Source organism: Neomonachus schauinslandi, chromosome 2 (genome assembly GCF_002201575.2).
Source record: "Neomonachus schauinslandi chromosome 2, ASM220157v2, whole genome shotgun sequence".
NCBI lineage: Eukaryota > Metazoa > Chordata > Mammalia > Carnivora > Phocidae > Neomonachus > Neomonachus schauinslandi.
In genome coordinates, this window is record NC_058404.1 from 127,599,059 (window position 1) to 127,615,159 (window position 16,101).

At 34.7% G+C, this 16,101-nt stretch overlaps 1 protein-coding gene across 2 annotated transcripts in view; it reads right to left on the reverse strand.

Moving 5' to 3' along the window:
- Positions 1-16,101, reverse strand: part of GRID2 (glutamate ionotropic receptor delta type subunit 2) — a 1,393,842-nt gene that overhangs the window by 617,073 nt on the left and 760,668 nt on the right. For both annotated transcript variants that reach the window (XM_044912908.1, XM_044912909.1), the window contains one exon: positions 1,666-1,871. In XM_044912908.1, the coding sequence (XP_044768843.1) occupies positions 1,666-1,871 (206 nt within the window). The remainder of the gene's footprint in view (positions 1-1,665; positions 1,872-16,101) is intronic.

Below are 16,101 nucleotides of genomic sequence, written 5' to 3' on the forward strand. Positions count from 1 at the left end.
TATTCTTTTCAGTTCACCAAGTATTTTTTGAGCATCTGCTATGGTCAGGCATGTGCTATATGCTAGAAAAAATGAACTAGAAATTAACGTGTCTTAAGTACTTACTAGGTGCTACCTCCCTCTCCCCAACTTTAAGGCATATCACAGGATGTCTCATTACATTACAAATTTAATAAGTTGAAATCAATATATTATTCTCATTTTATTAATGATAAAATGGAGGCTCAGAAATGTTAGGTAATTTGCTAACCCGACATGACCAGAAAGTAGTTGGGATGGACTTGTATTTGTCTGTTGCACACCACACTTCTTTCATGAATCCCTACTCATGATAATAAGTACAATTCAAATGTGCCTTCTCAATGAAGTGTTCTCTGATCTCCACAATCCCCAACCAAAGATGACCATAGATGCTTCAACCTCACTTATTATAATTTTAAGATTCCAATTTATGTTATATATCTTTGTGTAATTATCTTAAAATTTTCAGCAGATTTTGGGTTTCTTGAAGGAAAGAACTAACTCCTGTAAAATTGGAAATATTCTTTCTACTGTGGAAAGACCTAGTTGTTCAAAAAGACTCTCTGAGTAATTTGCTGCATTAGAAAAGGTCAAAGTTCTATATTTGTCCTTAACAGCATAACAAAGTTCTCTATTAAAGTGTTAAAAAAAATGGCGTTATTGAAAGTTTTCCAAAAGTTTTATTCTTCTCAGTGATTTATATTCTGCTTCAGTTCCTTGATACCAATTAGATTATAGAGTGTCAAAGAATTTCTAACACATTCCTAATTTGGAGGCTTTATAGCAGACTTTGGGAGCTAAAGAAAGCTTACTAGAGAAGTGAGGCAAAATGTATTAGTCAAATAAAGTCACCAAAATTAAAAACACTCCTAATAAAACCCATGTGAAAGTATGTAATGTCATGACCAGTTCTAGCACTGTACAAAATTAAAAACTTGAAGTAAGGCAAATGACAATAATCCTGTCAGGGCACTAGTAAGCATTTTAGAACATAAAGATGTTACACCAATCATTAAGAAGTCTTAATCGTATTTTTACAAAGTTTTGGAGCTTCTAGCCAAATTAACAGATACAATTAAAATTTTGAAGATGCAGCATCATAGAATGTACAATGGTCATCACTTTGCAGAGAGTTTCAGACAGTTTTAATTATTCATCTTGCTACAAAGTTCACAGAACAGAAGTAAATCTGCTCTTTGTTTTTGTAAAAGTAATCACGTTCAGGCAATAACAGCCTGGTTCAAGTATATCTTTTCTCAGAGGTAAAATTCTGACTTGCAAAAATTTAAGGATTAGTTGGAGAATTGTGCTCTTGTGAATTTATTCTTGAACGTGTTAAAGTAATTCAGGGTCAACAACATTTTTAAACTCCCATGACATTCCTTAAAATCATCCTGGCTTTGTGCTTAAATATGTAAATACAAACATTTTCAGCAGTTAACTGTGCAGGATGTGGGAAAATTTAGTGCAGGATGGATGCAACAAGCAAGGAATTCAGTGCGCTACCTACCTCCATTAGTGTTAATGACAGTTGTGTAGTTAATTCCCTTATCCTGCTCTTAATTTTCAACTTGACTGTGAGGTCTATTCCAAAGCATTTAATTTTTTTAACCCTACTCCAACCCCATGACAATTTTTACTTACCTCAGTGATGAAAGATTTGGCTGTAGCAGGATTCATAACAAGGATGGCTCGCCTAAGAGTGTCTCGATAGCGATTCAATTCCTCTATTCTCAAGGTGTCAAAGAGAGTGGTGATCATTTTACTGATGTTGTTTTCTACCTTCTGCAATGCAACATCCATTCCCTGCTGAGACACCTTGTCCAAAAACTCCTGTATTCCACGGATATCTAGGAACATCAAAAGTCCATCAAAATGTGAATTAGAGCGCAGAAGAGCGATAAAAGCTATTTCGCTCACACCAAAATGCAGTTTATTGTTCAACACTGTAGGGTATGTAAAACTACTAACTGAGTAGCTGATAGAACTCTCAAATATATTTTAGGCATAGCATGACTTAATGTGTTTACATAAAAAATGTAGGAATTATTATTCTTTAAATGAAGTTCTTTCTCTCCATTGAGCATTTTAAATTATCTCACCTCTATAAAATCTTAGGCCAGAGTAGAGGGAAATAGTTGAGGAGGACTCTCACTTGTCTAAAATAAATGTGAGATAAAGAAAGTACGTTTGTTATTTTGCTCAGCATTAAAGAGTGATATTAACTTTAGGTAAAATATGAATATTGTTAATGGCAGATGAACCTAAATCAAAATTACTAATGTTTCTCAAAACGGACAACAATACCACTAAAAGTTGACATTTACAGTCTAAATAGAAAGGGTTTTAGAGCAGTTGTCTTCTAAGGGTTTTAAGTCACTTAGACCACAAATAAAATAGCCACGTTTTTGTCTATTTTATGATTACCACCTCCTTAGCTCAAATATGGTGAACTTGGTAAGAGATAGTTTTCTTTTCAGGAGTATGGGAAATGTACTTTGTGTATAAAACCTGTTTTAGCAAAATATTCATTTTGCTAGTGAATATTAGCAATTCCAAATAAGCAAAGTTCTAAAAGATTATCAAATGAAAATGTGATGAGCACTGGGTATTATATGCAACTGATGACTTACTGAACTCTACATCCAAAACTAATGATGTACTAGATCATTAGTACTATATCATATAACCAACGATATGTGGGCTAATTTGAATTTAAACTAAAAAAAAGAAAACTGTCTCTATTTCATATTTAAATAAAAAGGATAAAACCCAGTCTACATAAAGTGTTTACAGATTGTACTTTGATGTATATTTAAGTAACAATAAGTGTCTGAAGTGTTACAAATATTTCTTCCTAGTACCACATGGGCTGTTTATAGAAGGGATCTGAACATTGATAAATACGATTGGAAGATGTATCTGCCACATTATAATCTTAATATAGCAGATTTGCTTTTACTATACAACAAACCATATTTTTCTATATATATCCATGGCATAAAATGTTTAAAGGGAAAAACTGGTGAAAGATAAGAAGTAATAAGGATTACAGATTACTTATTATGAATGGACTACATCTCAAAACTCCCAATTGTACATAATTGCATGCATGTAAAATTTGCCTCTCGAGGGCAATAATGTTTTTCATTACATTACCAATTTAAAGCAATATATAAGCCCACAGAAAAAGAAAACAAATAGCCACAAATTTGGAAGCTGATATTTGCTCACAATAAAAGTTTATATTTGCAGAGTTACAAATTAATAAAAAGAACTTTGCTTTCTTTTTATGACTGGTTTTATTTTAAAACAATTCTATAAATAGTATATGTTATCTAGTGAATATCAAACTCTTAAAATAAATAACTGTATGAAGTCTACCTCGTATTTCTTATTCCTAATTATATCATAAACCCAGGACGTCAAAATCATAGCAGCTTAAAAGAACAAAGCCTCATCTAGAGCAGAACAAGAGATGCAAAAGCAGGAATAATATATTAATAAGTAATTATGTACTCATTAAATATCCAAGTCAGAAAGTACATGAGGTTATAAAATACTCAAGCATGGATTAAACAAAAGGTTAGATACAGGTAGACCTATAACAGGACTATGAACACACTCAACAGGTGTTCTTAAACTTTGGTATGAATCAGAATCATCTGGGAATCTTACTAAAAATACAGAAGGCTGGGCCCCACCCCAGAACCAATATGCCTTTCAAATTTGTGTCAGAGCAGATCCTTGATTTTGAATTGTAAGTAGTTGTTGTTTCTTTATACTGAAGCACTTAAATGGGCAGCTAAATATAAGACAAACAAAACAAGAAATATATTGAAATATATTTTGTGACCAAAGCTTAAGACTCCAGATCATTTACGTTCTAGGAAACCTTCTGTTCACAGACAGATATAATATTCTGGTGCAATGTCATATCATAACTTTAAGAAAAAGGAAAAGAATGTTCCACAAGGTATTTACTGAATACAGATACAATGCTGTGTGCAAGGAATACAACAGTGAATACCCTTCCCCACACTGAGATAGACAGTGAGCAAGTAAACTAATAAATACAAATCACACTAAGTGCTTGGAAGGAAACAGTAAGGGTGCTCTGGTAGATAATGACAGGGTGGCGAGGAGAATGTATTTTAGTTGTAATACTCCAGAGAGGTTTCTCTGGGAAACTGGTACTTAAACTGATCTAAAAGATGAGAAGTCATTATCCAGGCAAAGAAGTAGGAAGAGAAGATGACAGCACGGAAAATGCCCCAAGGCAGCAAAGAGATTGTGTTTGAAGAACCGAAAGGATTCCAGTGTGGGTGCAGCTCCGTTAGTGAGGTGAGAGTGCAATGAGGCAAACATGTATGGAGAGGGAGGGTCAGATTTTGTGGTTCCCGGCGAGACACAGAAAGAAGTTTTGATTTTATCCTAAGTACAATTTTAACCTACTGAAAATTTTAAGTGGAGCATCTAAGTGGATAACAAGCTATCCTTTTCTTCCTTAGTCTGGAACTGTGGTTATCACTGTCTAGATGATGTGATTGCAAAATTTTCAAAATTGTTTTTTGGTCTGTAAATGAGGAAATATTTATTTTATAGATGTTGTCAAAGATCAGATTAGTGAGAGTGTGCACATGGGTGCGTGTGTGCGCAAAATCCAGTGTAGGGTCTAACACATAGTTGTTGCTATTATTGTTAATAATAATAGATAACCACTTGTTAAGAGACCACCCCTATCCACACCTATAGAGCATAATTGCCTAAAATTTACTGTTGGGTAGCTACCCAAAATAACAAGCATAACGTTTTAGACTCTTGGAATGCATAAATTAAATAATAATGGCTTTGCTTGTTAAGAATAACACTAAACACCCATGATATGTGGCAACTGGTAAGTTTAATATGAGAAGAATCTGAATCATGCTGTCTCTTAGCTGCTCTGTGGAAGAGTCATTAAAAGAGAGAGTAGACCTTTGGTTTTATTAATTCATGAACATAATTAACCATGACAGTTATTCAGTGACCTCATCTGTGTGTCTATTACTTGACAAGAAGTAAAAATAAAAGTCACAGAAACAAAAGTGACAAGACAGGGTGCCTAACTTCAAGGAGCTTCTAGGCCTGTGGGTATGACTAAGTACTATTTATTAATAACAGAAAGTTAAATAGCATTTCAGTTCAGTAATTCCAGTGATTATTAATTCTACAGACCAGATAATTTTATAACAGTGAAGGGTGGAAGCCTTATTAACTGAGTTATTAAACATAACATTAGGGAAAAAAATGACTTTTTTCCCTGGGCATTACAAAAGAACTTGTGGTAGGCAGAATAGTGACCTTCCAAAGATGCCCAAATCCTAATCCCTGGAACCTGTGAGTAAGTTATTCAGCAAAGAGGAATTAATGCTCCTTTTTTTTTAAGATTTTATTTATTTATTTGGGAGAGAGACAGACAGAGATAGGGAGAAGAGAGCATGAGTGGGGAGGAGAGGGAGAAGCCGGCTTCCCGCTGAGCAGGGAGCCTGATGCGGGGCTTGATCCCAGGATCCTGGGATCATGACCTGAGCCAAAGGCAGACGCCCAACCAACTGAGCCACCTAGGTGCCCCAGAATTAATGCTCCTGGTGGCATTAAAGTTGTTAATCACCTGACCTGAAGATGGGGAGATTTCTTGTATTATTAAGGGGGGGTCTAGTGATCACAGAGTCCTTAAAATTAGAAGAAAAAGACAGATGAGAGAGTCAAAGGGAGATCTGACTACTAAAGAATAAGTTGACTTTGGGGAAAATTCAGAGAGATGCAACATTGCCGGCTTTGATGAAGGGGAAACAGGAACTCCAGCAAAGAAATATAGATGGCCTCTAGAAGCAAGTAAAGGTGAGGAAGTTTCTCCCCAAGAACCTCCAGAGAGGAACACAGACTTGCTGATATCTTGATTTTAGCCCGTTGAGATACCATGTCAGACTTCTCTCCTCCAGAAGTGTCACATAATAATTTCTGGTGTTTAAGCCTCTAAATTTGTGGTCATTTGTTACAGCAGCAATAGAAAGCTAATATAGAAGTATACTTTAGTCCTTAGGTCGCTATTTTTCAAATTATGGTCCACTTAATTTATTTTTGGAATCATCTGGAGAACTTGTTGAAAAAGAAGTTTTCTGAGCCCCACCCCATTCCAATAAAATAAAAACTCTCATGACAAAGACCAGAGATTTTTCTCAGCTGATGATCCTTAAGAAACCAGTTTGGGACCCAATGCTCCAATTTCTTAACCTTCTTTGTGTCACAGACTCCTTTGAAAAAGCCATGAAGATTATGGATTCTCCCTTTCCCCCATGTATGTACATACCTGAAACATTATGCATACTGCCTAGATTATGGTCTCTTAGTCTGATCTGCTTGATTTCCTTACAGGTAGTTATTAGAGAACCTGGATTAGCATATTGTTACTACTCTTAATGATTTTTTTCTACTCATGCTATACAGGAAGGTAAAGCATAGAGATGTTCACATGTTAACTAATAGTGTGTATTACACTTTATTTAAATAGAAGAAACTTTTAAATAAAAATATTAAGAAACATAATAAACCTTAATACCTCTCCCAATAACATGTCATTGGTTTCAGTTATTAATTAGTCTAACTCTAGCTGTCCTTCAGGTCTAAAGAAAACCCACTATGCTGTAGAAGATAGAGTTCCAGGGAAGTACACTCTGGAGATAGGATGGAAGAGCAGGAAGTTTACTGGGGATAGCTCTCAGGAATCACACTTGTGCAGGAAAGGGAGCAAGAGTAGGCGGAGGGAGAGCCGTGGTGATGCTCAGCAGAGACCTGCCCAGACCCTGGGAAGTGTGATGCCCTCAGAGTTCTCCTACGTTAGGACCAGTGGGAGGAGAAACTTATCATCCTGCATGGGCTTTGGTTTGGTGGTTCTCTTCACCTGAGGGCAATTCCTGGGGAGGGTAGTCAGCTGCCAACACTCTCAGTGGATGGGGAAATAAATGCTTTAGTTTTGAAGGGGGGTTTGGATGGCACAGGACAGAATGCATCCAGGAATTTTCCTTGCATTTATTGTTTTGGTTTTCAAGGTAATTTGACCTTATAAGAAATTTGCTTTTATAAGTCACTGCACCTTTCTTTTTTGAAACAACTTTCTACTATGGAAAACACACTATGCTTGATGTCAGACAAATGGGTTTGGATCCTTAGTTTGATACCCACATGGCCCTGTGAGCTTGGAATTAATTTCATAGTTAATGTCTGCTGTTTTAAGTTCCCAGTGTTTCTTCTCCTTGATTTCAAATAACAAAACCTCATTTTTCACTTAAGAAACAAACCTGGACCCATCCCTTGTGTTCCACATTCTATGGCAATCTACACTCTATGCGGTCAGGTATCTCAGGACGGTCAGTTTGAGCTCACCATGTCCCTGGCCTAGGGGATAGTCACGGGATTCAAATGAGGACTGAAATTTGATATAGGGATAATGAAACAAAAATGATCTCTCTTTTGTATCACAAGTTGTAATGATGTACTTTTGGGATTGCAAGAGCCAATGTGTCTAGAGAGAAGCTGAGTGAAGCCAACATGTGAAGTAAAACAGAGGCTTTTTTTTCTTTTTGCTTACTTAGTTTGAAATGAGCTTCTATCCCTTTCAAGAGGAAGGCTATTGACGAATATAACATCTTTCTATAAACATCTGATAATTTGGTGATGAAGGTAAAACCACAGTTCCTATCCTTGAGGTACATCCAGTTGAGTAGAGCAAAGGACAGCTTAAACTGGTAATTATGTTTTAATGTGATTAATACCAATAAAAGAAATGGAAGCAAGGAATGGAGGCATAGGATAAGTAGCAACTAACCATACCTTATTGCTGAAAAAAAAAGTTTAATTACTGTAATTACTGGGTTGTTCTGATAAAAGGAAATAGGACAATTTCTCTGACATCTGACTTGTGACTTGTGTAACCTATTTAGACCACTTCCCACAACACTCCAAGAGGTACTGGCTGATTGAAGCTTAATTAATTAAGTAAGTAATTAATTTTATTTCTTTTTTTAAAGCTTTTATTTATTTAGAGAGAGAGTGCATGCATGAGCGGGGGGACGGGCAGAGGGAGAGGGAGAGAGAGAATCTCCAGCAGACTCCATGCTGAGCACAGAGCCCAGCATGGTCTCCATTTCATGACCCTGAAATTGGGAGAGCTGAAATCAAGAGTCGGGTGCTTAACTGACTGAGCCACCCAGGCACCCCATGAAGTTTAATTATTTATTTTATTAAATTGTGTAAAATAATGACTTCATTATAATCACTAATGAAAGATTAAATTTAATCTATATTAAAAATGGTTTACATTAATGTATATTAGGATTGAAAAAATCCCAGGCTATATTAAAAACTAATGTATAAATACATTTCCAAACTGACCCCCAAACCAGTAGTATGATATCCTGTTGTTCATTTCGAACTAGTGGTCAGCATCCAAATAGATCCCTTTTAGAATCAACTCTCTGTTTACTATGTGTCAAGCACTTTGAAAGGTACTTAGAAGAGAAGTAAAAGTACTTAGAAGAACAAGGCAAAAACAATTGTTGCCCTCAAGGAGTTCACTCTCTAAAGCATCTGATGATAACACAGGCCCTATAGTAGACAGAGGAATCTTACTATACTACTCATTTTCCAAACTGTAGTTGCAATTTAACTAAATTTAGTGACATTCTCTGGACTCTATCAAACAGTATTCCTCACTCTGATCATTATGTTCAAATATCAAATTTAAAATATTGAATTTGGTAGGAAAAGAGGTTTGTCACTAAGTTTCGGTAAGTCTGATTTTTTTTTTTTTTGGTCTACTCATCTCTCTCCCTCATTTGAGTAGATTAGGTGCATTTAATCATTTTGATCACTTAATGCATTGAAGACCTCACTTGGAGCAAGAGATTAGCACTGCATTCAGCCAATCTTGGTGTTTCTGAAATTATGACAGAATTCTGAGCTTTAAAATTAATATTTAGAATCTCATGACTTTCTTTTTACATAGAAAGGAATATGGCATGTTGCTGGATCCATGAGATCATTGAGCTGAATGGCTTTTCCCAACATACGAATTACAAAGCATACTCTACAAAGTGCCTCATTTCCTGAGAAAATAAGTCTTTTCACCACTGAGTGATTTAAAAATTTTTGTTTAGAAGAACCCTTACTTCAAAAAGGATTTAAGTCTCCATTGAGTATTGCCTTGTCATTTGTGGTATATTTAGAAAATAAGGATAATATGCTGTATTAGATTTTGAGATGACACAGTCCAACAACAGTGGCCCATCACTAAGATTTTCTATTTGATGAGAACTGACTATTTTAGCATTAGATCATAGTGTTTTAGTATGAGAGTCATCTTTACAGTAATGCTGATCAATAAGGACATTTGACTAATGAACAGATCCAAAGTAGTACAATATATCATTTTTAACTACTTGACATAATACGGACTAATGCAAAGGAAATAGTTCAATAAGATGCTTGGATTAATCATACACTTATTGATGCACATTGAAGTAAATGAGAGAACTGAAAGTTGGAAAGTGGCCAAATGAGTAATAAACAGCTTTAAGACTGTCTAGAGAGATAGTTAATAATATTATAGTCATTAGACATTTGAAAACACCCTCAGGGTAATTATAAACATTTGCAATCAATTAAGAGGAATGTGTCCATTTTACGGGCCTTGATTAAACCTACATCAAGATGCATGGAATAAACACTGTTATTCCATGGAATGCATTCATGAGGATGATCATTCAATGTTCATTTCAAAGGGGTTTACCATATGTCAATTTAATTGTAACAAAGGGTGATACATTGGTGTACTTAATGGTAATGTGTAAGTATCTCAGGTCACTCGACTATGTATTGACCTTATAATTTGGAATCATTAAACCAGTGTTTTCAGAATGAGGGAGAGCCCATAAGTAACCCATTTGATAATCCTTAGAGCTGAGTTTTTTTCTTTGCTTTTGTGCCTATGGGTGTCAAAAATGTATATTTTTATATATATAGACAAATATATATATTTAATTTAATCATTTCCATTTTAAGATATTTTATCAACACCTATTATGCCCTTTAAGGTCTCTGATTTTCAGAAATACTCAGTTTAACAAAGTATAGTAGAAATCTACATATGGCTAAAAATTCTGTTGTAAAAGAAAAAATACTATCCTGAAACTAAGGAGAATATCAGAAATTTTGGGAACATAAAATAAATTTAAACTAAACTAAAACAAAAACATACTCAAACTAGACTTTGAAAGTGTATGTTTTAAAAGCAATTTTAAATGTTGAATTACAAAGACAAGTATTTATAATTTACATATTTTATATAATTCAATTTAATAATAGTAAAATATTTAAAATTTAATTAACTAAAATAGAATAATCTAATTAATGTTTAAATAATTATTTTTCTTATAAGCAAGGTTTCCCTCAAACTGGAAAAAGAAGCATATGTGTCCACATACGCCTACACTTCACCCAGAGGTAATTCACCCATCACATAATTCAGGTTAGTGATTGAGAGCCCACCAAGTGCCTGGCCAATTTATTTGATTCAAGGATCAGCACAGGATCCAAACAGAGCCCAAGATTTGGTATATAGATAAATACCTATATGTATGATATTTGATATACAAACAAAGCAGGAAGAGGGTCTTTCTTTAGTATAATAATTTGTAAAGATATGCTTAGAGTCACCAATGTCATCTATCTTGCCTAAGAATGAAATCAATACATAAACTGAAGTAGAGATTAGGCTATGGTAAGAGGATGTCTAACAATTTTCAATAAGTACATGTATCTGTGTCATTACTGTAACAAGTTGCTTAGATCCCTGTCATCATATTATCCCTCCTTCATAACTTGATCTATCTAATAGATCTATCAATAGATCAAATCCAGTATTGGGCTGTGGGACCAATATTGTTTTAGGCAAAGGAAATTAAAGAACTCAAGTAGCTTATTCATTGAAAAGCACTTCAACCTTACCGCTTATGTCACTCTGGTAAATCAGTTCTATTCAGTTCTCCCAGATATGAAATTCAACTTTTCTCTCATCAATATTCTCAGAATAGAATCCTTCCTTTAAAGAAATATATCTGCTTTTATTCTACTTTAAGAATCACCTACTACTATTATAAATTTCTGGTTTCTGTATATTGTCAGTTCCTTGATTCTGGAATCTAGCCATTGGCTAGTACATTCAACTAATTCCTTGTATAGACCTCTGGGATAGCGAGTCTACCTGGACTACTCCCAGTTGCTTTTAATGAGCCTTCTTCAATATCATATTCCACCTCCTTGACCAAACTTCCTCTTGGAGATTTGGTTGAAATCAAAACAAATTGAGGATGAAAAATTGGAGGGGTAAGGCAATATGATGAATGATACAATAAAGATTTATTTTAAAAAAATTATTAAAAAAACAAAAAGTACCAGTGTGTAATTTTGTTTTGTTTTGTTTTGCTAAAAAGAGACAGAGGTTTTACTCCTCTCTCTAAGGCAATAAGATAGCATAAGGCTTAATGAATAATCAGTAAATGTATCAGATCATATACAGAGATACTGAAAAACTAGAGAGATAGGAATAAAGACATTTAGAAAAGTGAAATCTTTGAAAAGCACAACACATTGAAAATGGGAAATTGCCCAGGTTGAAAATGGTACTTAGAGAGGAGAAGACTAAGGAGAGTTCAGGGAGCATAACAATTTTCTTCACTTACTGATAAGTGATTTTAAGCAAAATGATTATTATTTTATATTATTCCAGAAAATAGATCACTTTGTCCAATATTGGTATTTTAAGTTTCATATCAAGAAAAACTTTCTGACAACTAGAAACACCCAGTGTCCAAATGTGAAGTAAGCTCCTTCAAAATATAATAAGTTCTCTCTCCCTCGGAATATTCTGGAAGGGGAAACAATGCTAACAATTAAAGATGCTGAAAGAAAAGGTCTGCTGAAATTTGTTTCCAAATGCCTACTTGAGGAACAAAGCTGGCTGCATACCTTGCAACAATGCTGATTCCAGGAGTCTGTGATGGGACTCAGGTATTATGATATTAAAAAGCTCTTCTATTCATTCTGCTCTATTACCAAATTTGGGTTCTAGGAATCCACTACATTCAATTCTAAATGATTTTTTTCTATGAATCTACAATCTCTAAATGATGATTCAATTATGCTATTAGTTAGTTAGCTAGTTTATTTATTTATTTATTTATAGACAGGGAGGGGGAGGTGCAAAGAGAGAGGGAGAGAATCTTAGGTGGGTTACATGCCCAGAGCAGAGCCTGACTCAGGGATGGATCTCACAACCCTGAGATCATGACCAGAGCCAAAATCAAGAGTTAGACTCTTAACCAACTGAGCCACGAGGAACCCTCAATTATTTAGTTTAAAACTATGATAGGCAAATTGATTTTTGCCCCTTTTTCTTTCCTTTACATATCTTTCTCTTATATGAATTGTTTGCACAAGTCTTTTGCCCATTTTTAATTATATATTTTTGTTGGTCTCATATTGTTGCATTGTAGGAATCATTTTTCTTTTTAATTCTCTGAGCTTTCTACATGTCCTATGTATTTATATAAGCCTCTCAGATATATGTCCTGGGCTATATTCCCCAGCTTGTAATTTGCCTACTTATTTTCTTAATGGTGTCCATTAATGAGTAGATATTATGAATTTTGATGAAGTCCAAATTATTATTTTAGATTCATTTTTTGATGTGTCTAAGAACTCTCTGCATATCCCAGAGTCACAAGAATATTATCTTATGGTTTCTTCTAGCTTTTAGTTTAGGTTTATGATTAATCTTGAACTAAATTTTGTATGTGTGAGATAGGAGTCAAGGTTTTTTATTATTTTCTTTTCCTTCTTTTCTTCTCTTTTTATATACATGTCCAGTTGTTTCATTACTGTTGGTTAAGAGCACTTCTCCACTGAATTGACTTGGCATGTTGATCAATAACAAATTGTATACCAATGAGTAGACTTCTGAACCCTAATGTGATCTATTTGTCAATCTTAAGCCAATATTAAATGAGATTTGAAATCAGGTAAAGCATTTAATCCAGTTTTATTATTTTTCAATATTGTGGCTATATGATATTTTTAGATATCCATATAAATTTTGGAATCAGCTTATTAATTTCCTCAAAAGAGCTTACAAATTTTTGATTAGAATTACATTGAATCTATAAATTAATTTATTGAGAATAGACATCTTAATGATATTATATATACCATTCTCTTGATATATATTCTCTTGGTCAAATTTTGTAGTTTCCAGTATAAATGTACTGCAATATTTTGTAGATTTCTCCTGAGGCACTCTATGTTTTCACAATTTTGTTTATTTCACTTTCCAATTTTTTACTGCTATTATAATATATAATTATTTTCAAATATTTATCTTTTAGTCTGTAAACTTGCTAAATTAACTTAAAATTTTTGTACGATTTTTTTTGAGATTTCATAGGATTCTCTATGCACCTAATTGTGTATTGACAAAAAGAAATTTTTATTTCTTCCTCTCCAAACTATATGACTATTCATTTTTAGTTCTTGCTTTATTTCCATGGTTGGGACTTCCAGTAATTTTTTTTTTTTTTTTTTTGAGGAAGTTCTGTAGTGATATCTTTTCTTTTATTTCTGATACTGGTAAATTTTTTTTTTTTAATAACAATTTGTTTCACTAGGAATTTGTCAATTTTATTAATCTCTACAAAGAATTAATAATTTTATTAAAAATTTTTTTAAGTAATCTTCTACCCAACATGGGGCTTGAACTCATGACCCTGAGATCAAGAATCACATGCTCTACCAATTGAACCAGTTAGGTACCCCCAAAATTAATAAATTTAGACTCTCTTAGTTTTCTTTATTGTTTATTAATTTTCTATTTCATTAATTTTTACCCTTAATTATTTTATTTATTCTACTTAGGGTTTAATACAGTCTTATTTTGCTATATTCTAAAGGTGGACATTTAGTTGCTTGCTATTTAAGCCTTTCCATTGGTTTATTATTTTATTTTATTTTATTTTATTTTGTAATTTTATTTTATTTTTGTAGTTATTGTGCTTGGGGCTCAGTGGGTTGATGCCTTTCCTAAGTATGACACTTCATTCTCTTTCTCCAGACCAACCTGGGTGCCTGCCTGGCTTAAATGGAGCTTAAGGGAGTTGGACTTATATTTGTTTCCCACCTCCTGGAGTTTCTTGTTGGACTGACATGATTCTGAAACATAAGGAAAATGAACACATGGTGAGTACACTGTTTGTCAAGTCCTCCTATATGGCCATTGCAGGCTAAAGTGGGGGGACATAACTGGTCTCCATAAGTTTTATAAAAATGTCCTGTCTTTTTGCACCTGAACATTCCTGATAAAAGGTCTGAGTGCAAACAGAAATCAATGAAGAAAAAAATGAAGTTACAGTTATTGGAATGGGACACACCATATTTCTGGAACTGGAGAAAGAGCAACACCTCCAACACAGGGAAGGGAAATCCTTAGGCCCCCTAAGACAGAATGGATGTACATGAATGAATTTTGTCTTTCAAAATAACTCTTGGAGTTCTCTTCGTGAAAGGAAATACCCTGGCGCAGACCTTTCAAATTGATATAAAGGCCTTAAATTTAACTGACTGCTGGATCTGCTATTCCTCATCAGAGAGGGCTATACTCAGGATTTGATCATCATTCCCTTAATCTTATCAAAAAGACTACTGGAAACAGCAGGAGAGGCACTCCTCCTGCAAAACACCTATCTCTCCAAATACCTTCTCTGCCTCTATTTTCATTCATTACATGGAGCGGTAAGAAAATCACCAGATGATGCCATAGAACAGAGGTTAGTAAATAATTTCTTAAAGGACCATGGTGTCATATTTTAGGCTTATGGGTTATATTGTTTCTACTGCAACTGCTCAACTCTGATATTGTAGCTCAAAAGCAGACACAGACAACAGGCAAACAAATGAACATGCTGTGTTCCAGTGAAACTTTATTTACAAAAAGAAATTTCAGGCCCAACAGTAGGTTGCTAACCCTTGAAACAAACACTAAAGACAGATTGTATTGACTGACCTCAGGCTGTCTCTCCTAAACAAGAGCTGGATTCATATATCCTATATGAATTGAGAACTCTTAGAAATACCAGAAGTCATATTGAAGGACCTATTGATGTATGTCTCACTCAGGGGATCCCAGCAATGCAACCAACCCTTCCCTTCACTCTTTCCTAACCTCGATCTCTCCAACCCCCCTCCTACACCAGGGACATCATGTGCATTTCCAGAACTGTAGTTCTTGTGTGAAGGTTACCTCCTTTCTGAAGACAAGAGTCACACATTAGGGGTGGCTTTGAGACCTTAAAGTGTTTAAGTAAACACTAGCAGCAGATAATGTAGTACTTTACTGAGATCTCTCTAAAGTGAGGCTTACCCTAATTAATTTGGGAGAGCCACAAGGAGCCATATCTACTTGTTACTGATACGTGTCCTATAGATAGTCTTCCCCATGATAAGAGTCATCCAATTAGAATTTTTCCCGTGAATTTCACTAAAGTGATTGATGGTACCACTTCAGCCTTGGAAGTCATTCAGGTCAGCCTCAACTCACTGGCCAAGGTTGTTCTAGATGACAGAATTTCTCCTTGTGAGACAGGTAGAATCTTTGCAATTACAAATAAATCTTATTGTACCTGGATCAATGCCTCTGGCCAAGTAAAAAAGTTTATGCAGAAATTTAAGGAGGAAACTCTCTGACTTTTTAAAGTAGACTCTTGGGGCGCCTGGGTGGCTCAGCCGGTTAAGTGTCTGCCTTTGGCTCAGGTCATGATCCCAAGGTCCTGGTATCGAGCACCGCATCACGCTGCCAGCTTGGCGGGGGGCCTGCTTCTTCCCCTCCCTCTGCCGCTCTCCTTGCTTGTGCTCTCTCACTCTCTCTCGCTCTATCTCTCAAATAAATAAATAAATAAATAAATAAATAAATAAATAAATAAATAAATAAATAAA